Source organism: Aythya marila (genome assembly GCF_965140915.1).
Source record: "Aythya marila genome assembly, chromosome: 16".
In the NCBI taxonomy this organism is placed as follows: Eukaryota; Metazoa; Chordata; class Aves; order Anseriformes; family Anatidae; genus Aythya; species Aythya marila.
In genome coordinates this window covers 245,409-269,220 of record NC_139057.1, presented here as the reverse complement: position 1 = coordinate 269,220, position 23,812 = coordinate 245,409, and the positions used below count along the sequence as shown (strand labels likewise).

General features: G+C 51.7%; 2 protein-coding genes across 2 annotated transcripts in view; both read right to left on the bottom strand.

The window, feature by feature from the left end:
* CDH22 (cadherin 22) overlaps positions 1-18,712 on the bottom strand; it is a gene marked incomplete at its 3' end in the record, with an annotated part of 48,364 nt that extends 29,652 nt beyond the window's left edge. Inside the window, exons 1-3 of the mRNA XM_082773446.1 lie at positions 17,934-18,712; positions 12,576-12,870; positions 4,648-4,767 (exon numbers count right to left, since the gene is read on the bottom strand). Coding sequence (XP_082629572.1) covers positions 4,648-4,767; positions 12,576-12,870; positions 17,934-18,158 — 640 coding nt within the window. The 5' untranslated portion in view covers positions 18,159-18,712. The remainder of the gene's footprint in view (positions 1-4,647; positions 4,768-12,575; positions 12,871-17,933) is intronic.
* A 125-nt stretch (positions 18,713-18,837) lies between these two features.
* SLC35H1 (solute carrier family 35 member H1) overlaps positions 18,838-23,812 on the bottom strand; it is a 68,288-nt gene continuing 63,313 nt past the window's right edge. Inside the window, exon 10 of the transcript XR_014318625.1 lies at positions 18,838-18,859. The gene's annotated coding sequence lies outside the window, so the exon portion shown is untranslated. The remainder of the gene's footprint in view (positions 18,860-23,812) is intronic.

Here is a 23,812-nt window from a genome sequence, read left to right as displayed (position 1 = left end):
CTGCCTGGACTGTCACTGCCTTGAGCCCCATGAATCAATGGAAGGCTCTGCCTCACCCACCACCTCTTGGGTAGGTACTTCCAGCAACTGCTGGTTCACACCCTGGGGTAATCCTCAGCCCTTCTATTGCTCTTTAAACGAGGTCCACGCTCCTCATCAGCACACCCATCAGAGGCAGCTCAGGGCACTGTCCAGCTCCTGCTAGGGAACATCCCAGCCCCTCTGCAGGGGTGTAGCGGGTGTTTGCCTTGTGATGTGCCAATGGTCTATACTGGTTGCCCATTTCCTCCTGGGTCTGCTGAGATGCAGCCATTTGGCCAGGAGTCCCACCCTGCCTCACCCAAAGGGGTGAACGCACCTCCAGGCAGGCATCCTGGCAGAACGGCAACCTGCAGTCTGCAAGCAGCAGGGCTGGCCCTACAGAGGTGCCCATTGCCCAGGGGCTGCATGGGACTGGCCTCAGCTGGTCATGTTTATAGGCTTCTCCTGTCGCTCTGCTAGGAATATAAAGCCGTTATTTCTGGGCAAGCACCATCTCATTGAAATTTAAGCAATTCTGTTAATTAACAGGGTCTGAAGCATTTTATAATGAAAATGATTCATGTCAGCACAATAGTGATGAATTGGGATGAGAGGGAAAAAGCTCATGTATTCACCAAGGCTGTAATGACTTAAGCGAGCTGCTCATAATGATATAGCTCATAATACCCCATGCAAGATGGGAGTAGTGCTCAGGCACTTCCCAGTACACTGCCAAGGTCGCCTGTCCCAGCAGGGAGCAAGTCTGGGCCATTTGGCATGTGCAGAGCACAGCAAATGGTCCCAACCGGCACTGGTCCTTCTAGTGGCACAAGGCAGACAAAATCCTTGTTTTTGCCAGAAGTGCAGACTGTCAGCAGAAAGCACCTCCTGCCAAGACATGCACTGCTCGTCCAGCCTATCCTGGAAAAGTGGGGGAATGATGTAGCTGAATTCCCCTTGCTTCAGGCCTCCGTGAACCCCAGCAGGATTGTCACTGAGAAAGCTGTTCCCCCTAACGTCACATGGGCCACACCAGGCTACTACTAGCCTATCAGGCTGTTTTTATCTTCTGTGCTGTGGTGCCACTTACCGCATGCTAACGGCCTTGGCAAATCAGGGTCTCCAAACCTACTCCACACCAACTCCTTGCATATGGCACTATGAATGCTGGCACAAATACCTACGAGCATCAAACTCACATGGTCTCATCTCCTACAGGCAGATAAGCCATGACCCCCTAGGGACACTACAAAAGAAACAGTAAGAGATGGTGGCAGACCCCCTTTTTCAAAGCAGAGACAGAAGAGACAAGGACCAAGAAACTGGAGATTCACCCTCTTTCCAGACAGAAGAACTGCCAAACATCTTCCTTCCAAGACACTGCCAACAAAGCAAGGACAACCTCCATCTCAGACTCGTCTCCCTAGTTCTTGTCAGCATCTATTATAGTTGAATAATACAGACATGTAGTGGCACACCCTCGGGTACAAGGCACATGTGGCTTTCTAGCATGATCCAAATTAATCAGTGTAATTAGCCAGCAAGGGGACACTTACAACAGCACACAAAATACCACCAAATCTGCTCAATAGCCAGCACTATTTGGGTGATAAAACCAAAGCAGGACAAAGCACTCAGCAGGCAACTGCCTTACAGGAATCTAATAATCATGGGCTTTACTCTGGTGTGAAATACTTCTAGCTCAGGTGTCCACATCCTCAGAGACCCTCTGAGCAAGGCACCTTCCATCTGAGGGCAGTCTGGACCAGCATGTCTCCTGCCACAAAGTGAAAAGACACATCTGTTGTGAAGTAACACATGTGGAAGGAGACTCAGGAGGTCTGTGCTTCAACCATGGCTCAGAGCAGGCCACCATCAAAACTGGATCAGATTACTTCACCATTTTCTTCACCATTCCTGCCACTGCAGGAATGAGAATCATTCCCCAAAGCTTTGCAGACACCAGCACATACCATGCCTCAGTTCCCCCTATTCCAGTGGGGCCGTTTAGTTTCTTGTCTCCCTCCTAAAGACTCCGAGAGATTACAGGAATTCAGGGCTTACTGAGGGAATTCAGGACTTCACATAATGTTCTCCTCTGGGCATCCAGGCAGTTTTGGTCCTGCCTTCGAAACCCCAGTCAAATCTGAAATACCAGACACATACCAAAGCTAGTAATGTCCAGGAACAGAAGACAAGCTAAGCAACCCACACACAATTTGTATTGCATACCTAAGTGTGCAAACCACACTCAAACATGCAACACCTACATTATGAAGGACAGCATGAGAAGAACTGGTTGCAAAGATAAGGAAGGAAAAGAGAACCTGAGTTTGAAGGAATCAGAGGCTTATGGGGTGCAAGGGAGCACATACATGTATGGACCTGCAAAAAAAGGTGGAGGAGGTAAAAATCAAAAGGGGGAAACAAATTGCTCTTCATTATCACATAGTATAAGAAATGTAACACTCCATTATTATTTTTTTTTTTTAATGGCCATTAATAACAATGGTGACTCTGAGAGTTATGCTGCTGCTATGGATAATTAAATCTTATGATTAGAGCAGAAGCCTGGCCACCCAGAGTGGTTAGGCCAGGATTCCCAAGTGGAGCACTAAAACGTATTCAAGTTCAGAGCAGGAACAGGATGGGGTTTGCTCAGGTGGAAGTTCTATCTCCTAGCTGGTGCCAAAGGCAGACAGGATGAGACATTTGGTTTAGCACAGTCAGTCCTGTCCCTGCTTCCTCCAGCAGTGCAGCCACGCATGCTAGCACTGACAGAAGGGCAGACAGCTTGTACTGCCATGAAGCCACAGGCAGTGCAGGACAGACGGCAACCACATCCCCAGCAGCTAGCAGACAGAGCTGCACAGAGCATTCCTGGAACCCAGGCAAGGCCTCTGTGAGAGGCTTTTCACGGCTTAGACATCATGAAAGAGTCAGTCCCGGTACATACTCAGTGGTCAGGTATTCTGGAAACAGATTTGCTCAAAAGAGGCCGAGGATGCTTCTGCAGACTGTCAGCAGTTTTGCTCTTATGAGTCGCAAGCAAGTAGAATGGTAAATCAACCCACACAGCGTATGAAACAGCCAGCATACGATACAGCCAGTTTGAGAATTAAGATACAAAAAGTCAAGGAATCAAGAAGCTTGAATTCCTGGAGTGACATTAATTCTCACCACAGTCCCACAGGGCACATTTTAGTTTATGCCTTAATACAGCAGCATTAATGTTGTTGCAGGAATCTGAGCCTCTGCACGTCCTGGCTTGTGCATTTTGCTCCCAGTGGTCCCTCTTCATTCTAGCAGCCTGATTCTCAGCTTCCACTCCCATAAAACTGTCTCAGACTAGCAGGATCCCACATGCACATGAGTTTTCAGTGTCTAGTCCATTGTTCTATACGCACCATTAAAAAGAAAAAGAAGTTCTGTGAGAGAAGAAAGCCCAGGTGCAGCAGCTCCCAGGCTACCAGCAGGTGCAGCCCTAGCTCATGCACTTTCCTGGCCTCAGACAATAACACTCGCCATCACAGACCCCTGCCTGCTGTCGAGCATGTTTACACACTCCTCAGGTTTGAGCAATCCTCCAGCTGCAAACAGGCTCTGGCTATCAGGCCCAGACACACCAGATGGATTTCAGGAGATACTGGGTTTCACACATGCAGAAGCTGAGGCACGTGTACCTTCCTTACACTTCCCTTACGGCAGAGTCTCTCAACAAATTTCACTCTGACTCCTATAAAAATAGCCTTAGAAAATCTCTATTACTAGAGACAGGTCAACACAACAGAGATGTGGCATTTCAGGCAAGGGGCTCAGCCACAACAGGGTGGGGGGACTTTGCTGTCCAGCTTTCCAACTAAAGCTGCAGCTACTCAGCCTGCTTGTCCTCTGACAATTTTTCATTAAACTGTGGGTACTTTACTGCATGCTTTGTGCCTTAAATACCTCTTATTAGCATTTGAGTGTATTCCCTCCTCAGCAAGCTTGCAAGGCTCCCATTAAGGGTAATGAGAGTCACACTCCTGGGAGGCAAGGAGAATATATACCCCAACATCTCTTGGTTATGGTCTACTCTAACCAGTATGTCAGAGCATCATCTGCTAGGGATTTATTAAAGATGCATTTTACAACAGGCTCTATTATAAGTTATTAAGGAATGGATCAGCTTCCACTGTTCTTTCATTAAATATTAATAGAACATTTATAAACCGATCCTTAAATTAAAGTGCTACCTTTAATCAAAGCCCTGGCGATAACAACGCTGCCTTTGATAAGACCCCTCCAGTAGTACTTAAACCTTTCATGCAGATTTTACATGCCTACAGGTATACTCTGCTCTGGGCACTGAGCACAGAGAAGCTGTACCCAGTGCAGGCACAGGCAGGGCACGCTGGGCTGACACAGTGCTGCCTGCTGTGGGTGCTGCATGGAGCTGGACAGCAGCCAGCTGGGCTGGCGATTCTCCCTCTCCAACACGTGCAAATGCCAGTGCATGGGTACCCCAGCACCAACAGCCTTCATAGAGGTTCATCCCGGTGGCATACGACTATGCGCAGTGCAATGCAGGACACCTGGCCAGGGTCTCCCGCTGCTCTCAGCTGGGTGCTGCTGGATGCTGCTCACCTGTTTTACTGTCCACAGTAAAGTGTTGCTCGCCCTCCAGCACACTGTAGACTACCCGGGCACTGCTCCCATATGTGGGGTCATCAGCATCAGATGCCATCACCTGCATCACAGAGGTGCCTGCAGCAAGGACAAGAACAAAAACAAAGTCAGGGAGGAGATGAGAAGAGCAGCACAAACCTTGGGGCCAGGGAGCTGGCAGGATAGAAGAGTGGGGGCCAACACTGACCACTCACACATTCTGATGAAAGCAAGCAGAACAGCTGTGTGCAAAGGCAACACCACCTCCCTCCCAAAGGACTGACATCCAGAAATCTGGACCCTTCTAGAAAGGACCCTTTTGTCCTGCAGAGAAGCAGGAGGGACTGGACCATGGACCACCTCAGGGCTGCTGTCTGGGCAGGATGTGCTCTCCAGATCACTGATCTGAACACCTGGCATACCCAGAAGACATCTCTGCTGGGCCATTTGGGAAAGAGCTGGGTATGAGAAGTTACCACCACAGCTTCCCCTTTTCTGTCAGTACTGAGCAACACGGTCACCTCCAGCCCACAGAGGAACTTTCTGGCCAGGCCCTGGTCCCCACTGCAGTGCCACATCTCTGCACCAGACAGACCCATGAGGGTCTGCTGAACCAGAACCAGACACTGCACCACATCCTCATGCTCTACATGTAGAAGGGCAGAAGGACCATAAATTGAATAAAAGCCCTTCAAATGTCTGCAATTAAGTTACTGATTTTTCAACCCTGCTTCATTAAACTGGGTACTTCCCTCCAACTGCCCCTGTGATGGCTTTATTTTGACATGTTCTATTTGACAAAAGTAGGAACCAGGACCTGAGAATTGGGTCAGAAGCAAAGGAGCTAATGTCTTCAGAGGCAACAAAAGGGAGGAACAAGGAGAAGCTTAATCTTATCTACAGACATCCCTGAGAAAGGAGATGATGTGACCAAAGATCTGAGGGACAGGCTACTCATGTTCCACCTCCAGTACCAGCAGACTGAGCATATCCCTGCCCAGGAATACAAGCACTGGCACCAGTCACCTCTCTGGTGGGTTGAGAGGCAGGATGGGGAGAAGAGCCCTGAGCTGCTCAAAGGAAAGAGCTGCCACAAGCAGCAGGGATGCACATGATCCCCCCAGTATAATTCACTTCTGATATCCTGGAAAGGGCTTTACTGAAGAAAATAATCAGTTATCATTGCTGCTTTTCATCCTCTCTGGCCATCTTCTCAGAGCTGAAACTCTGCTGATAACACGAGAACCCCCTTAATCAGTCTTCAGCAACAAGCTGCTTTGAGTTGACTTATTTATGCTTTGATGCCTTCAATGAATCTGTGGTGCGTCCATGCCCACCCAGAGGTGGGTTTCATTTCTGTGTTTTAAGCCAGGACATGAAGATGACAGGCAGATGGGCTGCTCTCTATTCTCCAGCACCAGCACAGAAGGCTCCTGGCTCAGGGGAGCATCTCTCACTGCTGGGTGCTCCCAAGCACTGGAGCCTGCTCAAGGTCACTCACAGGATATCAGGAATCTAAGAACGTGACTTTCCAGCACCCTCTCTTACCACCACTACCACCCCCTTTTTTCCACTCCTTTCCTTCCCCTTCTCTTCTGAGCTGAAGATCAAAGGTCTGAAGCTCCAGTTTAACCACTAAGGCCTGACCACTCCCTCCTGAGGGAGCGACCCAAAGTGGACACTGGTTCCCATCCCTGCTCTCCAAGCACAGCACTGCCTACAGCAGGTACAGAGTGTACAACGTATTTAGTTTTATGGCATGTGCCTTAGCCATAAAAGAGGCAACAGAAAAAATCGAAACATCCATCAAGTACTGCATAACCCACGTCCCATAAGCATGAATCCTGAACTCATATCCAGAGAACTAATTAAACACGTAAGATGAGATAAAGACCTCAGTTCCTCTCCTGACCCTCTCATCCCATGGAACCAGAGGAAACCAACAATTTTACATAAAAATTAATGATCTGTATAGCATCTGTCTCCTGCTCTCCTGTTGCAACGATGCAGTCTGGCACAGCAGACCAAGCTGCATTCCCCCAGCAAGGGGCCAAGACCCTCACTTCCGAGAGCCGCCTACAGTGGCGTAGGGACAGACGTCCCCATGGCACAGCACACGGTCACTCCAGCCTCCGGTCCCACAGGCCTGTTGGGGCCAGTCCCCTTCCCACATCCACCTGGAAACCCACCCAGGACCACAGCCAGCCCAGGCCAGGAAGGGCAGTGCTCAGGGCTGTCCTGGCAAGCAGCAGCTCAGTGCTCTGGCTTGGGCACGCTGGGCTCCACAGCTCTGAGCGCTGCATGGTGCCCCACATACCCAGGGACTGATGCCAGAGGGCAGCACTCCCATCTGAGGGCCCTGGATGCTCTAAAAGGAGCAACTCCAATTCTATAAACTGTACAATTTACAGCTTTCACCTTGTCCCAGAACATGCAGTGGATGGTGCAACCCAGAAGCAAGCCAGGAGAACATCATGGAAGAAAATAAACCAGAGTTTAAAAACTACTGGAGCAGAAATGAGCATCTGGCAGACTCAGGAATGCCCTGATTGGTAGAAAGCCAAGCCTGGCCTGGGGGAATTTGCTGCAGAGCCCTCATCCCTCAGGACAAACCCTGGCTGTGGCACAGTTACTCAAACATACAACAAAGGAAACAGCCTTTGGGGTGTCTCTGGCCTGAGAAACCTGTGGGACAAGGCACCCAGCCGTAAGCATGGTGTCATGGGAAGTAAACCAACACATCAAATTCTTGGGGCACAGTCTCCCTGAGGGGCTCAGCCCATACTGACTGGAGGAGAGGGTATAGCAGGTGCTCAGCGGTGCAGATCAGAGGGCTCAGAGCTTGCACCATGACTGGAGTGAAGTGCTGAAGGGAAAGGGGTGTTCTCACCAAGGACCAGCAGGCAGGGCACTACCCCACTACCCCCAGCTCGTACCCACTTGAGGCCCCAGCCACTGCCAGATGCACACAAGTGTTTTGAGCACATTCTGTTAAGAAAAACCCATCAGACTGCCTGCAAGTGTTCTGGCTGCATGTTAAACAAAGTATTTTCTTCTGCTTCCAGTGTGGAGATTAAGCAATTTCTCTTCACAATAATCAGTTTTGCATTCAGCCAGCTTTGTGCTGGAGCCAGGGCTTGACCCCAAGTTTCTGTCTGCACAGCCAAATCATCTCTAATCTTGGTGCTACCCAGAGAAATAAGGAGAGCAAAATGCACCAAGGGAGGAATTCTGTTCCAATGAAAGGATGCACATTTCCTAGCACGTCATCTCCTACAGACTCTGCATGCTCCCCAGACAGCCCAAAAGTGAGCTCTGGGCTACAACACCCACCCTGTACAAGCAGCAGGGATGTCTTGCAGGAGGCAGTGTGTTCTGGATTTGGGCTCATGCCTGTGCACACCAGACAGTTGTTAAGCACGCTCCAGGGAGCTCAGGGAGTCCAGAACTCAGCTAATTTTAGCATATTCTGTTACAAGGTGGAGCTCCTGCAATTCCCAGGCAGTTGGCTGGGTCCATTTTATGTCCTCTGTAGCTGCAGGTCTTCTCCTTCAAGACCAGATTCTGCTCAACTCAGGCCTTTAGAGTGATCAGCATTAGGGTGTCCAAGGAGAGGCTGAGCCTCAGGTATCAGACACAGCAGCCTGCAAGCTCTCAGCCCATGGTTTCTTCTTGCGGTGACAGGACAGCAATGGGACTGCAACAGGATTTGCAGCTCAGGTCCCATCCCAAAGCTGGACTGTAGTTGGCCAATTCCAATGTACACGTGGCAGCTGCCCAAACCAACCAAGTGGTGAACACAGGGGGAGTTAGCAGAAATGCTCACAGGCAGCACTATGAGCCCCTGCCTTCCTCTGCCCAGGTGGACCCAGTGCATCGCCTCCAGCCACTGCTGTCAGCCCAGAGGCAGGACAGGGCTCTGCTCCCTTGGGGACTGCATGGGGAGAGCCCACAGCCTGACAGGCAGAGCCCTCTCCCCTCCCTGAACAGCCTCCTACAGCACCAGCTCAGACTGCATCCTCTGCACCCTGACAGCAGCATCCAACAGCCACCTCAGCTGGCACTGTGCTGGTCAGTGTCTGTGACAGCCTCTGAGGGAAGGGGCAGAGTCCTGCCACCTGCAGAACAGATGCATACTCTCTTCTGACACCCAGTAACCCCAGAGCAGTGAAGTTTCTGGAGATAAGTCATTTAAAGCTGCTCATGCAGCTGGTCCTGCCATGTCAAGGGAGCCTAAGTAAGACTGTTGGGTCTGTTTCCATTTTGCATGTGCTTCCTCCAAGTGCAGGAGCTCCATGCCAGCCTCAGGTCTGTGCTGTGTGTGCAGAAACACCACCTCCTTTTCCAGGAGCATAGCATAGGCTCAGCCTGGCTCCATGGGCTGGGGTTAGCTCCAAATACCACGTCTGCCCTTACACATCCTAAACTCTTGTCTTACCATCCTACCCAACTTAGATCTGCCATTTTTTGATCCATGACAGCAATGCTTTCCCATAAGCATCCACTTTTGGCCACTGTCAAGATAAGATCCTGGAACAAAGAGGCCTTCGTTCCACCTTGAGTCTTATAGTCTCAAGCAGAAGTTCACAGCGAATCGATGAGTTTATGGAGGAGACCAAATTATGCTGCCCTGGTCCCAGTGCAGAGCACAGGACAGATGTCTTGCAAAGCACTCCCAGCTACAGTTCGAGAGTTTGTGCAATTCTCTCATTATTTATTATTCCCTCTTAGGCAGTGGGAAATCAAATGACTTTCCCTCCCAATTAGTACTCCTTCATTATGCAAATGATGTCCTTTGATCTGTTCCTGCTGTCACAGAGCGGATCTGACCGTATTTGTTTTACTCCTCTTTATGCTCCAGGAAGGTACCCACCTCTGAGAGCTGGGACTGTGCTTCCGGCAAGGAGTGGGAAGCTGCGGTTGATTGCTGCCTCCAGTGAGAGCAGAACTGCCCACTTGGGCACCCCCTGGCGCCCCCTTGGGCACAAGCTCCAGTGAGGTCTGGAAGACAGGAGCATGACACAAAGAAGGGGGTCACACCCTTCACTTTTCAGGTTGGGCAGAGCAGCAGAGATGAGGAATGAACAGCAGCTCCCTACAAACCTCTGAGCTGAAGCATAGGTCTGCTTCCTGGGTTGGTGCCATCCCAGCAGAAAGCATAGCTGAACCAGGGGCACTGGTGATCTGGGGAAACGGAGCAGAGGCCAGACATGCTTGCCAGCAGGTCCCCAAGCTTTGACCTTGATATAAGTCAACCCAAGCTGTCCTCAAGCTACCCAGACTTCCTGGCGCTGCTCTACCACTGCAGGAGACTGCATTCATCCACATCCAGAAAGGCAGTAAAGGCATGCTCCCCATTCACTCTCATTAAAATACCCTTCGGGTGTAGTGGAGATTATCTGTCCAGGTCAGGGATAGCAAATGTTACTACCAATACCAACTATAAAAAAAGCCATGATCACAGCTGCAGCAAGCCTTGATACCACAAAAGGAGTACTCCCACTGCGGCAAGGAGGCAACTTTACCTCCCCAGCCCTAGGCATCATCCCATGTTTTGCATCTGCACACCTTCCTGAAATTCAAATACCCAGGTCCATGACCAGCCCCATCTCCCACTGTGTCCTGTACCTCATACATCAGGGCCACTGCAGGGCAGCACAGCAGCCTCTGAACATTCACAGAACATGCCTGTCCCATCCGTTGTGCCACCTGTTCCTTTGCAAAGCACTGATAAGCTGCAGGAAAAACAGGAGGAAGCTGGGGACTTGTAGCAGCAGCTGCAGCTCTGCATTCGCACCGCAGACTGTGCAGCAGCACCATTTAAAGATGCTGTGTGAAGCTCTCCTGCCCTGTTAGCTGGGCCATCTCCAGGGCTAGGCTGCTGCAGAGCAGCCCTTACACTCCCCAGTTTGGCCAAGCTACAAAAAGCTCCAAGGTTGTCACAGGCAGAGAGACAGCAGCCTGGTAAGCAGGCTCTTGGCTCCAGCTTCCCTCTCTGAGCATGAAGCTTGGAAGCACATCCCACGCCGTTCATAGCACTTCTTTTTACTTTTAACTTCTGAGTATTTTAATTTGCAGGAATTGCCTCCTTTCATGTTGTGAAACCGTGTTTCTTTCTCGCTCTGATCTCCAATTTCGCATAGAAACTGTCTCCTTTGATATGTCTTGTTCACATCAGTCTGTGATCAGGCAGCTCCATAATTGTTAGTGATTTTAAAAGAATTGGGATCCTTGTCTAATACTCAGAGTCGAGAATTCCTTCCTTTTTAAAAGTTGTTCAAGCAAAATAGATTAATTTCTTTCTTCCCTTTGGGAACAGGATGCTTCCTGCTTTGCTGCCCACATGCTGTCTTTCATTTCTCCAGGAGCACATGGCTATAGTTCAAGGGGTCACCATCTGACTCAGGAGAGGATTTGTGAAGGTAAATGAAAGAGGATGGAGAGCTTGGGATGCCTCATGAGAATATGCTCTCCCATCCACCAACAGCAACCCAGGCAACAGCGGCTCCTGGTGCGGGTAATTCCTGCACTTCTGTAGCTGCTGGAGGCCATGCACCAGCCTCACAATATACTGTACATTAACTGTGGAGAGCCAGAGCTCTGTCCTGAGGCAGTGCTGACCCAAGCAGCATCCCCTGAGCTCAGCTTCCAGGACACCCCCTTGGCCAGGTCTTCCTGCATGCACACAGTAGCACCCAGCAACTCACACAACCTGCCCAGCCCCCTGTGCAGCTCAGCTCTGCTCCCCAGGGGCTCTCCTCTCTGCTGCGTGCTGCCTTCCCACCACCATCATTCTCCTGTCCATCCCTTGCTCGCAATGCTGGGCAACCTGCCTTATCTTTGATGCCAGTCAGTCTTTTGCAGGCTGCCTTTTACCTTGACACAGCCTTCAGAGAACAGTGATTTATAGTTCCCTGCTGAAGCGCATGCCTGCACACACCGTCTGCTATGCATTTTGGTTCATCGATTGGGGATAACAACCTGATGAGGGCAGAGAACAGAGTGATATCCTGGGGCTGGGCAGTGTCCCCCCTCCCCCAGCAGTTCTCAGCAGTCTGGAGACCCACTGGTGGGCCAGCACAGGGGCTAAGGGCAGTGGTGCAGCATAGCCTTCCTGTATCTCTCTCAATGCTCAGGAGAGTGCAAAGCTCACTGCCCCTACCACCGCCGCTAGGGGATGGACTCATGCAGCCTCACAGCATCTGTCCCAGCCTCCTACTGCTCCGCACGCCATCCAGGCTGACGATCAGCAGGCTTAAAGATACCTGGCAGCAGGGGGAAGGGCAGGCTAGTGGTAGCACAGAGGAAGTCACTCTTCTATCACATCAGGCATGAATTCCCTGATCTCAGCAATGCCTGGCCTCTTGGAGGAAAGCCAGAAATCAGTCAAGAGGGCTCAGCAGCACTGCACAGGGATGCTCAAGGGAAGAGCCAGGCAGCCATGGGGCTCTGGGTGTGCAGCAAAGCTGCACTGTGCAGGAGGAGGGGCTAGGGCACAGGCAGGCAGAGCAGGAGAGAAGACACCCAGGTTAATCCAAACCACAGGTAGCTGTTGGCCCCTTGGCATGCAAGGCCTCAATCCCATCCCCTGTCCACAGCATCCAGGAGCCAGGGGCTGAGCAAAGGCAGGGCAAAGGCACAGTGGGCAGCCGTCACCTCCCTGATCCATCTCCAGGGCACAGCTTAGGGCTGAGACTGAGCGCACAGCCACAGGCTGGCAATCAGCTCAAAGGATTTATTCACTTGTTTTCCTTAAGCTACGTTATTTATTTGTCCCTCTTGGCTCCTCGGCTCTGGTTCCTGCTGGAATCCATGCTATTTGCAGCCTGTTTTGTGGGGTACAGCAGGCTCAAGGCTTGACAGGGGAGGCACAAGTTTCCCTCCCCCCTGCTGCCCAGGAGACCTACCAACAGGGGACAGCTCAGCCACACTGCCGATGTAGGGCCCCTCCAGGAAGCGTGGCTCGCTGTCGTTAATGTCCTGCACCTTGATGATGAACTCGGACTCTGGCTCCAGCAACTGGTCTGTCTGTCGATCACGGGCCTGAGCCCGCAGTGTGTAGAAGGTTTTCTGCTCCCGGTCCAGGCGCTCAGTGGCATGGATATCTCCTGTGATCTCATCGATGAGGAAGATGGTCCCGGCGCCCTCCCCGGAGATGGTGTACTTGATGGAGCCGTCCCCCTCATCCGAGTCTGAATGGATCTGCCAGGGAAAGAGGGAGAGAGTGGGAGCAGGCTGGGACCATGCTCATGCCCCACGGGTGTGGAGCCCCTGCGCAAGGTGCCCCCAGACCCTGTGCGACACCCCATCTGCTCGCTTTGCCACCACTGGACTGGAGAACCACACAGAGCACCACGGTGGATGCCCATGCATGTGGTGGTGGGGAAACACACCACAACATCAGTCTTGCCTCTGTCACCATAAGCTTGGCAGATCACAAATGCTGCTGGTACCCAACCGCACCACATGCCAAGTGACACCCCCCCACCCCCCCAAACAAGGCTTGGAGATGCTGATAAAGGGAAGGACAACTCAACAATAACCCTCAAAAAAGAGGTTTTTCTGTGGTCAGAGGGTGAGGCTAGCTCTCCCATGCTGCACAGCAGACCGGGGTATAAAGGTAGCTCAGCACCAGCATCAGCCCCCACCTACCCGACCAGTTGCCCAAAAGCCCACCCTCCTTGCCCACCACTTTGACCACAGCCACACTTGCCATCCAGGCACTGGTGCTAGCAGGGCACCCTGCATGTGAGCATCACACCCAGAGCCAGCCTGGACAAAGCCTGTAGTGAAAAAAGGCAAATCAGGCCTGCATTCAGGATGAAAAACAGCCCCTGGGAAAGGTGCTTTTGTAGTCAATCTCTACTTCATTTTCTAATTAAGACAATGTTTGGACTTAGGAAAAGAAAGGGTAAACAGCAGCTCCCCATGGACTGGGAGCTGACTGGAATCCAGGCCAGATGTCCAGAGGTAATTTTATTGGTGGCATTAAACTGAGTTACGAGGTTTTTACAATCCAGCCACTTATGAGAAATCTATTAACAGTAACTGGACAGGCAGAATGCATCTTGACAGAGAGCAGCATGGGCATTAATTGGGACAATCCATAACAGGACAGGGCCCCCAAAAGGTTTCTTCAGCTGTCTTCATTTGGTACCTGCAATTTCTGCTTAGAATCAGCAAAGTTCCCCACCCCCTTAAAAAGAAAAAAAAAAAAAAAAAAAAAAAGAAAAGCTGTCCATTAATCGGCTAATGAAATATGAAAATGTTTATGGGCCATTCAATCTTCCAAACTGCAGTTCTATAATCCACCTTTCAGACATACAGCTCTACCAGCAAGAATTTATACCAGAGCAGCCTTTTTTTTTTTTAAATGATGCCTTCATTGTATTTGTCTTGTTAGATACAGTTTATATATTTATTTCATGAGCAAGGTACTCACACATCAGACAATCTAATGCATTTTATACAACGTTCTCCTATTAATTCCCATACTGAAACACCTCCCTATGCTTGCCCAGGATGTGGACCTTTGTTCAGCTAGTGTGTACAGCCATGAGCCCAGCAGTGTCCTGGGACCACTGTGATGATCTGGTCACAGACCTGCCAGGGCAGCAGCTCATCACAGGGATGGTCTGCCCCAGTCTGCAGGAGCATCCAGCCCTGGAGATCCTGCACCAGCCCTCTGGCTGCTGGAGAGCATGCTGCCTCCTCCATGGTATAATCTCCACAACATTCACTATTACTCCATCAGAGATCAAGCTTTTCAGACAGAAGTTGTGCCTGGTCTCTTCCACATAGGTAACAGAAACCCGCATTTTTCTGCTGAACACCAGCCTCATGATTAATAATTAGGCCAGAGATCAACCACCCAGCACCACACCGAGCTCTCAGTACATCCTCTTTACATATTTGCTCATTGCTGACTGCTTGGAGCAGACACCAGCATCCCTGTAAACTGGAAAGCAAAGAAGAAAAATGGAGCCTGGGCTCAAGGGGCTGTAGAGATTGATTTACAAGGGAAGATTAGAAGAGCTAAATCTGTGCTGCTTGGCTAAACAACAACTAATGGGGGAGGGCTGGAAAACTGACTACAGGCATCTGGGGGGAGATGCTGCAGAGCGCAGGCCCAGAGCACATCCCAGGGATGCTCACTTCTGCCTGGGCTCACAGAGAGCCACACTACCACGCTGCCACCAAGCAGGACAGGCGAGCAAAGCTGGGCAGCCCTGGTACAGCACAGACCCTGAACCTCAGGGGCAGATGTGCCCGGAATCCCCCCCCACCCCCATTCACCTCCTTCTCTGAGAGGGAATTCCCCCCCCCCCACCCCTTGGCTCAGCAAATCTGACAAGGACAAGAGTGCCCACAGCATAGTGCTTCAGTTTGTTAAACAGGAAATAGTTCCCTTAGCCTAAAGGGATAAACCCAAGAATTTTATGAAGCCATTAATTACTTGCTAATAATTAAAACAAAATTAAATGTGAACAGAGGTGCACATTCCTTATTAAAAGTGATTAAACAGGAAGCACAGATACACAAATAAAAATGACTTTGGGGCTGGAAAAGAAAGAAAATCAAATAAAAACTAGCCCATAATAAAGGCGCACTCTGTTTGCTCCAACTCATAAAGCCTGAGTTCATCAATTTTCTTTAAATATTAGCAACTTAATTAAATCTCCTTTTTTTTCCCCTTTAATCCCCTCCTCTATCTAAAATAGATCTGTCCACATGCAGAAGTTTGTAACTAGTGCTGACCCCGTAATTCTATTAACCCCCCCCCCCACACACACACACACAAAGAAATCCACATCAAACTGACAGTAGCCTCAGGGGAAATTACAGTTCAGAAGGATTAACTAGAGAACCCAGATTTTATGGAAACGGCATTGGCCCTTTGAAGAACACGTGGAGGTGTGCAAGAGGCATCCATGGAGGGCAAGCCCCAGCCACGCCACCGGGAGATGCAGTGCCACATCTGCAAGGCTCCCGCACTCAGCCCTGCTCCTCAGCTGGCTCAGCCAGAGGGCTGGGGGCTCCCAGCCCCAGCCTCCCCAGGCAGGCACCACAGCTTCTCCCAGGTGCAGGAAGAGCCTGGTCCAGGCTGCTTTCAGCCCTGTGGAACAATATCGACAGGGAATTGGTTTTGGTGCAGCTTGGTTTTTATTCTGAGTGGGGCGGGTGATGCGTTGAATGATGTGAAAGAGACTGTAAAATGGGTTAGTTTTAGGTTCCTGGGTTCATTTTGGAGATGAGGCCGTTGCTAGGCTACCTCTGGAGTTTGACAGGGCCTGATGCTTCGAGTCACCTCCCAGGGGAGCTGTGAATTAACTGTAACTGCATCGAGCGTCCTGGCGGAGGAGTGCGGCTTTCGAGTGTCTGCTGAAATGGACACAAATCACTGCTGAAATTCCACCTGGCCCATAGCCAAGAAGCCCATTTTCAAGCCTCCTCCAGACTCACAACCAGACAGCCGAGGCCATCAGACAGCCCTGCTGCATGAGCTCTTGGGCATTTTCCTTTAGGGAGAGCCCATGTCCCCACAGGAGCAGCTCTCCCCTGGGGCTGGTCCCAGCAGCTAGCTCTGCCTTCATCAGTATAAAAAGGGTGTCCTCCAAACACCCAAGAACCACACAGCAGCCTCTCCACAGCTCCTGGAAAAGGACAAAGCCCAGCAATCCCAAAGTGAATGGCTCACAGAATTATAGGGGTTGGAAGGAATCTCAAGAGATCATCGTGTCCAACCCCCCTGCCAAAGCAGTTCACTAGAGCAGGTTGCCCAGGTAGATGTCCAGACAGGCCTTGAGTATCTCCAGAGAAGGAGACTCCACAACTTTCCTGGGCAGCCTGTCCCAGTGCTCCGTCACCCCCACCGCGAAAAAGTTCTTTCACATGTTGGTGCAGAACTTCCTGTGCTCTATCTTGTGGCCATTGCCCATTGTCCTGTCCCCACAAACCACTGAAAAGAGGCTGGCCAAATCCCTCTGTCTCCCACACTTAAGATATTTGTAAACATTAATAAGATCCCCTCTCAGTCTTCTTTTCTCAAGGCTGAACAGACCTACGTCTCTCAGCCTGACTCCTCCAGCCTCAGGATGCCATGTCCGTAACCAGCATCCCCCTGCCCCAGGAGGTCACTGTAGGCAAGTAGCAAGTTCCCAATGACAGAACCAGTCCTGCCCTGCACAGCACTGTATTCTGCCAACAAAGGCTGCCTTTGGTTTGCCAGCCATGCACCTCTGCAGGGTGTGTGAGCAACAGCAAGAGTCAGAACAGCATGAAGAGTCACTCCCTGGCAGAGGTGAGGGACAACCGGGTCTTTTCCAGGTGGGGAGACCAGAACGCTCAGTGCCTGCTATCACACCTTCTCACAGCGGAGCAGGATGATTACAAGCCTGAACGTTCCCAGCACCTCCCTAGGTAGGGTCATCAGTGCCACCACCTGTGCAAAGTCAAGTGTGAGACCAGCCCCAAGGGCAGCAAGACAGCACAGTGCAGCCTCTGGGCAGTGCTAAGGAGCACCCACTCATGGGCCTGATGTGCAGACCCCTGGCAAGTTCTATCACCAGTGCTGGTCCTCGTAGCCCCTCCAAGCCCTGCATATCCGCACCAAGCACCCTCCATACTGCGTTGTGCAGGCCAGCCTGAGATGCATCAACCCTGAAACAACCTCCCTCTGGCCACATGCAGGAGCTGGATTTCCATGCCACAACTAGAGTGGGACATCTGCTCTGCCAGCCCCAGTCTGCTCAGATGGTTAGCTCAGAAACAGCTGCAGCCTGCAGGTCCAACAGAGCACAGTCCTTCCAGGACCAGCAGGGAGCCTCAGGGAGGAATGAGGGGAAAAAAAAAAAGCAGCACATCATCCTCATACTGAAGGGACACTACAGGATGGGGAACTGAACAACTCCAGGAAGACAAGGCTGTGCCTATTGCAGCAACTGCCAGGGCTGGAAGTTCCTGGTGCTCCAGCAGCACTTCAGCCCCCACGCAAGGCATGGAGCAGTGTGAGCAGATGCCCATTACACCGGCCCAGGATAGCCTGCATGTCTGCCTTCCCAGAGACAGGGCTGAGCCTTCCCCACTGCCCCCACAACACCCAGCGCTGCACACCCGGAGCTCCTACCAACCCAGTCCTTAGGGTACTCCCTCTGTGAGCGGCCTTCATGCAGGGCCCCTCACCCCCACCAGGTTCAACCATGCTGCCAGCATGCCCTGCTCTGCACAGGCTTCATCAGCCCCAGGGACACATAGGGTTACCTTACCTTCCCCACGTACAGTGGCTCCGTGCCCGTGTACTCCTCCACCACAAAGAACTGGTTCCAGACCCAGCCACGCTTCACTCGTCCACTGACCAGCAGCGCAGGGTCCCCTGGCTGCACCAGGCCAGGACCCTCTGCTGCAGTGTGCACAGCCCAGGACCCCAGCTCCTGGATAGCACAGAGCAGCAGCAGCATGGTCCACGAGAAGCCCTGCAGACCCTTTGCCATTGCACTCTAGGAGGCTTTTGGACAGGCAACTGGCATCCTCAGGAGGAAAGTCCACACCAGCAGCATTGGGCTCACCAGTCACTGCAGAGTATCCCCATCCCTGCTGCACGCCACGTCCTGCAGCTGGAGCCCTCCACTGCCAGCGGGCTAGAGTCACATCTGCAACTGCAGGCGTTCCAGACAACCCACTGCTAGCATGAGAACAGTCAATGCTGTTGTCTCACAAGCTGCTCCTGGGTCTCCAGAGAGGAGTCTGGCAGCTGGCATTTGTCCCCAAGGACAGGGCTGCACAGCTCCGAGCTCAGCTGCTGGTGGCCTTTCCAGGGAGTGGGGTCATGTGCAGCTTGCTGCCTGCCCCGCCACAGGCAGGCAGCTCTGCAGCTGTGCATGGGGCACAGCTGCCCAGGACCAGCATCCACAAGGCGCAAGGGACAGCTTTTCCACACAAGGTTTCCCAGAGGAGTTAAGAGGACGAGCTGCTGTGGCCAGCCTCTGCCTGTCCCGTGGTGGCCCGAGGGGTCCAGCCACGCAGGGACCCGTGCTGTGCGCTCCGCTCACGAGCCCATTTGTAATTCCCGTCTTCAGGGGGGCGACATCCCAGCACCTGGTGAAGGGTCCTTGGCCCAGCTGATGCCAGTCGCTTCCATCCTCTGCCAGCTCACACAGGGAGGTGAAGGGCAGCCAGCAGCATCCCCAGGAGCCTGGAAAATGCCAAGGTGTCAGTGCTGGTGTGAGAACAGGGCTCTGTGCCCCTCCACTGCCCCTGCACCCTCAGTCAGGGCCCTCCCTTTCCCCCTCCCCCCAAAAATAAACAAACAAAAAAACCCTCCCAGGTGCCCCACAGCAGTGCTGTACCATCAGCACCTGGCTGACAGTAAACATTTTTTTAAGAAAGGGATCTGCAGTAAGTTTCAAGCCACACTTGAGATACTAAGGATAGTGACATGAGAGCTGGGGCCAAGCGTAAACTGCATTCAACAAGCAACTAGGAAGAGGGAGCTCAATGAGGAGAGGGGGATAGGTATGCAGCATCCATCTCCCTCTACCAACACCCTGAGGTTCCTGAGATTCCACCAGAGCTCTGCAACACCAGCCACAGCCAGAATTGCTCATGAAGTATGTGCACTTTCACTGCTTTTGCAGAGAATCTCCTGTCATCTCTTACTCTAAATAGTAGAGGAAAAAGAGGAGGGACTATCCTGGACCACGTGCACGAGGCAGTAGGTAGGCATCTGCTCCCTAGAGAAGGGCCACTAGGCAGCTGCCTGGACCATGCTCTGCACAGCCCCCTGCATGACTCTAAACAGTCCTAGCAGTTCAGAGCAGGGAAAACTAGCAAATAGCCCTTCCTTGCACTTGTCATTCCCCTATTGTGACCACAGCTACAGGGCAAATTCTCAAAGCATCCAACAAGCTGCACCTGTTCTGCATTTCCCTGTCTGGGCAAACACTGAGAAGCACAGGGCATTTGACCTGAGGAAGTGCCTGATGCCATTCAGCACTGCCTATTAACGGCTCACACGTAGCATGTCATGCAAAGCGCAGATATATTCACACACAAGGGCTCACACTCATACTTCACATGCACAGCTAAGAGCACTCATGTACACAGTCACTCCTTTTTGTCCATATTTGTGCCTTGTTTGTGTGGACACGTGCCAGTTCTCCCTCAACACACGCATGCTGTATTCTGCGCACACATGCGCATATCTCACACGTGCAAGCCCTGTGTGCTTCAAGCTTCAAGGAGCACAGAGTCTCCAGTGTATTTCTTTGTTAGGAATCATGGCGCAGAAGTACTAACATTCCTTCCCACCCCTCTCTCCTGATGGGCAGTTTCTTATTAAGACATCTTCATACCAACCACATAAGGTTGTTGGCAATGGCAAAGCTCCCACTTGCAGTCAGGCCTCCCCACGCAGGAGCAGTTCTTGCCACTGCTCCAGAAGGGCCAGTTACATTTGCCAATATAGAGGCAAAAATCCCTATAATAAAACATGACAAAATATTTAACATGGCAGACTACATATAGGGGAGTAGGATGATCTGTATACAGATGGACTGGCTTGTTCCGTCCCACTGTCAGGGTAAGTCTGTCAGGGTAAAGCAACTGCACCTTTCATGTATCAAACACAGATGCAAAAGTCCCCACTCTAGAGCTGCCCCACCTGCATCAGACTTCAGAGCAGGAGATTCACAATGACAATAACAGGACACATACAAAACTGTTTTATCGTTCTTGCATGGATATATAGAAGATACATAAAACAAGATACAGAGCATCACTGCCACAAACAGTATCTCTCCAATTTCTCACATCTGGGAAATTTATAGCTATTTTAGAGTGAGTTCCCCAGATAGTGAGAGATGTCAATAAACTGAATAGCACAAGTTGTGCCAGAGCAAGAGCTTCAAGCCAGCATCTAGGGCATACAATAAGTTTGGAAAGAACCCCTCTCTCTACTCTACTCTACTACATAAGCAGAGCCTTCGGGAGAAGCAGTCACCAGCTGTAGACATCTGCTGCCTGCCATGAGGCCCTCTCCTTGCCATCCAGGCTGCTCCATAAAGCCCTGTCAGAAGCCCTACAGGGCAGCAATGCCACCCACTACCAGACAGAACAGTTCTGCAATCACTGAAGACCTCCTGAGCCTGTGGCAAACCTGAAGGAAAGCCAGTACAACAGTGAAATGCAGGCATGATAAGTAACATTAGCCTGCAAACAGCACCAACGCTGGCTCAGCGAGGGAGGTAGGAGCAACCCCTGTTCCTCTCACCACGCCATTCCCCACCCAAGCTGCACAGCCCCCTCCATGACCTGACTACCTGAGCCATATGGAGACTAGGCCTGTATGCATACAGGGATGGCACTGCACAGCCACCGTGCATTTTCTTTCAGCCTCACCAGAGTTACAACACATAAATGGAAGCGACTAAATCCAAAACACTGTCAATAAACCAGTAAAAGCAGCAATTTGAATGCACACACTAAAGCGAAGCAGAGAAGCGTACGCAAGGGCAAAAGGCGCCGCAGTAGGCGAGCACCGCTCCAGCGGGGCCACTCCCCAGTTGGCAGAGGAGCTGGCCCACAGTTCCCAAGGCAACTTGCTCAGCCCTGTTGCATCTCAGCACTCTGCTGAGCCGCGACTGCCATGGAGAGGAGAGTCCCGCTGAGCGCGCATGGGCTGGGCTGCCGTTGCTGTGGGAACCACAACCTTGTGTTTTGAGTCCCAGCCATTATGCCGCTTGTTACATTTAACAGATTTCTCATCTTACTGCTATGCCTGAGCTAATGTGGTTTGCTAGGGGCTGTCTCACATTGCCAAAGTTCAGCTACATTCAGCTGAACTGTTTGCAGGCTCTTTCTATGGATGCATCCCAGTCTCTCTCAATGCACCTCCTAGGCGCTTGGGTCCCGTATTCTACCCAGCCCAGTGCACGCTCCAGATCTTGATACCCAGAGCAACCTAGAAACAGACACAGAGACACATCTTTGGCTAGGCTCAATGTCACAAACTAGATTCTTCTCCACCCATAAATTCTCAGCCTATTTCTCTTCTGTCAAAGCTTCAGGCCACAGCTAGGGTCAGCACTGAGCCACTTTTCAGCATGCACACCTTTCCTTCTGACTGTCACTTCACAGAGCTCTTCCAGAAGCAACATACCCCAGATCTCCAAGCCCTGCTCGTGTATTTGCTGCAGCAGGATTCAAGGTACCCCCACAGCACCACAGAAAGTTCTGAGCACAAGGACCAAGACTAGCACAGCATTTATTTCCTCACACTATTCAAGAACATTCACCAACAGCTGGAGGTGCCACTTCTCGCTGCCACACGTGAGCAGCAGAGACATAAATAACTAAGTGGGAGCTGCTGCAGCCAGACTCAGCCCCCAGCACAGCATCCTGAGCAGACAGCAGCCCACAGCTGCAGGTGCATGGCACGCGTGCACCCGCAAGGCCACATGCCTGGGCTCGTGCTGTGACAGGCAGCCTTTCATGAACGCAGCAAAGAACTAGGCTCTCACACCACCCTGAGATGCCCTCCCTCCTGCTGCTGCTGCTCTGTCATCCCCGCTTCCCAATTATCAGCACAGCTCCCCCTCTCCTCCCCGCAAGAGCTTGTGCAGTTTGTCGGTGTGTATTTGGCACAGTCGTACTGTACATCATGTTGACAGTAGAAATTACATCCTGAGCTTATGTTTTACACTCTGCACTGTCAGAACTCACCGCAGCCCACTGATCAGGACAAATTGAATAGCATCCCGTCCGTGTCAATATTTATTTCATTTTACAAATGCAGCCTGATGCAGGGGAAAGAAGGCAGGGGAAGGGGAAGACAGTGGCAGGCAATAGCAGATGAAAGCAGCACTGTCTGATGCATCACAGCCCTGCAGTGTGCTATAACATTGCTCAACATGGCTGCAGTCCCAGAGCTGGGGGAGTTGTGCCACACTAGCCCAGAGCATGCCAATCTGGCCAGGAGCCAGGTAAGTGCCCTGGGAGCTCACAGCATTCCCCATGCCTGCAGCCATGTTGAAAGGTCTGACAGACCAGCATCGTTCCTGAGACAAGCCCTTACAATCATCATAAAACACAGAGCCCAACATCAGCTCTGAAGGATGCAGCAAGGCATGAGAGCTTTGCATGCCTGGAGGCACTCAGCTTCTCAACGCCCCGTGGCAGAGCATCACCTGCCTGTGCCAGTGCCAGGCCAGCTTCGGTGGACATGAGGAAGCAATGGCTGCAGCAGGAAGGTGGCTGGTCAGAAACAACAGCTCAGCCCCAGTCCCCTGGAGCACAGACATGGCCTTCAAGGCTCGGTTAGCCATGGGCTGGACTCATTCAAACAGGGCATCAGTGACCCAGATCCAGCCAGCCCACAAACACTGAAGGGGCAGACCAGAGCACTGCAGGGACAGCCTGCAGGACGGCTGGCTGCTGCTTCTAGCACAGGAACGTGGACACCCAACCTCAATGCTGGAGACTGGGAGCCTATGGACTCTTACGCTGCCAACTTCTCCTCACGCTCTGCTCCCCACTGGCTTCCAAAGGGCAGAGCAGGCAATGACAAAGGCATTGGGGAAGAGCTGCAGCATTCCTGTATCCCAATCTTGTTGGTCTGGAACTAGTACCTCAGCAGTCATGAGGAAGCCACATTGGTCTAGCACTGCTCCATCAGCTTTGGCACCGAGTATAGCTGCCACACAGGGAAAGTGGACAGAAGGGCATGAGAAGACACAAGGAGGAGGCTGGAGATAGACATAGAGCACAAACACAGCCTTGTCAGCAGTTCACAGCGATGCTTCCAGCAGGCAGGACTACAGCACCTTTGCAGACAACCCAGGACAGGAGTCAAAGAGACAAAAGTTCCTGCTAGGCTCCCCAGCAACCAGCCAGATGTGCATCAGCACTGGAGTGGCAAGAAGAGTACAGCTTCACACACTGGCAGCTTCTTTCCCAAGTACACAAGCCCAGCTGGAGACTCTCTCCAAAGAGGGGGGCAGACCTCCAGCACCAAGCAGACCTCTCCATTCTCTGCCCAGCACCTCCTGAATCAAACATGCCTTTACTCAGGAGCTTAGCAGGCCAGCCTGAAGGGCAGCTCTGCCATCTCCTACACACAGCAACGACGCCAGAGAGCAGGAAGCCCAGC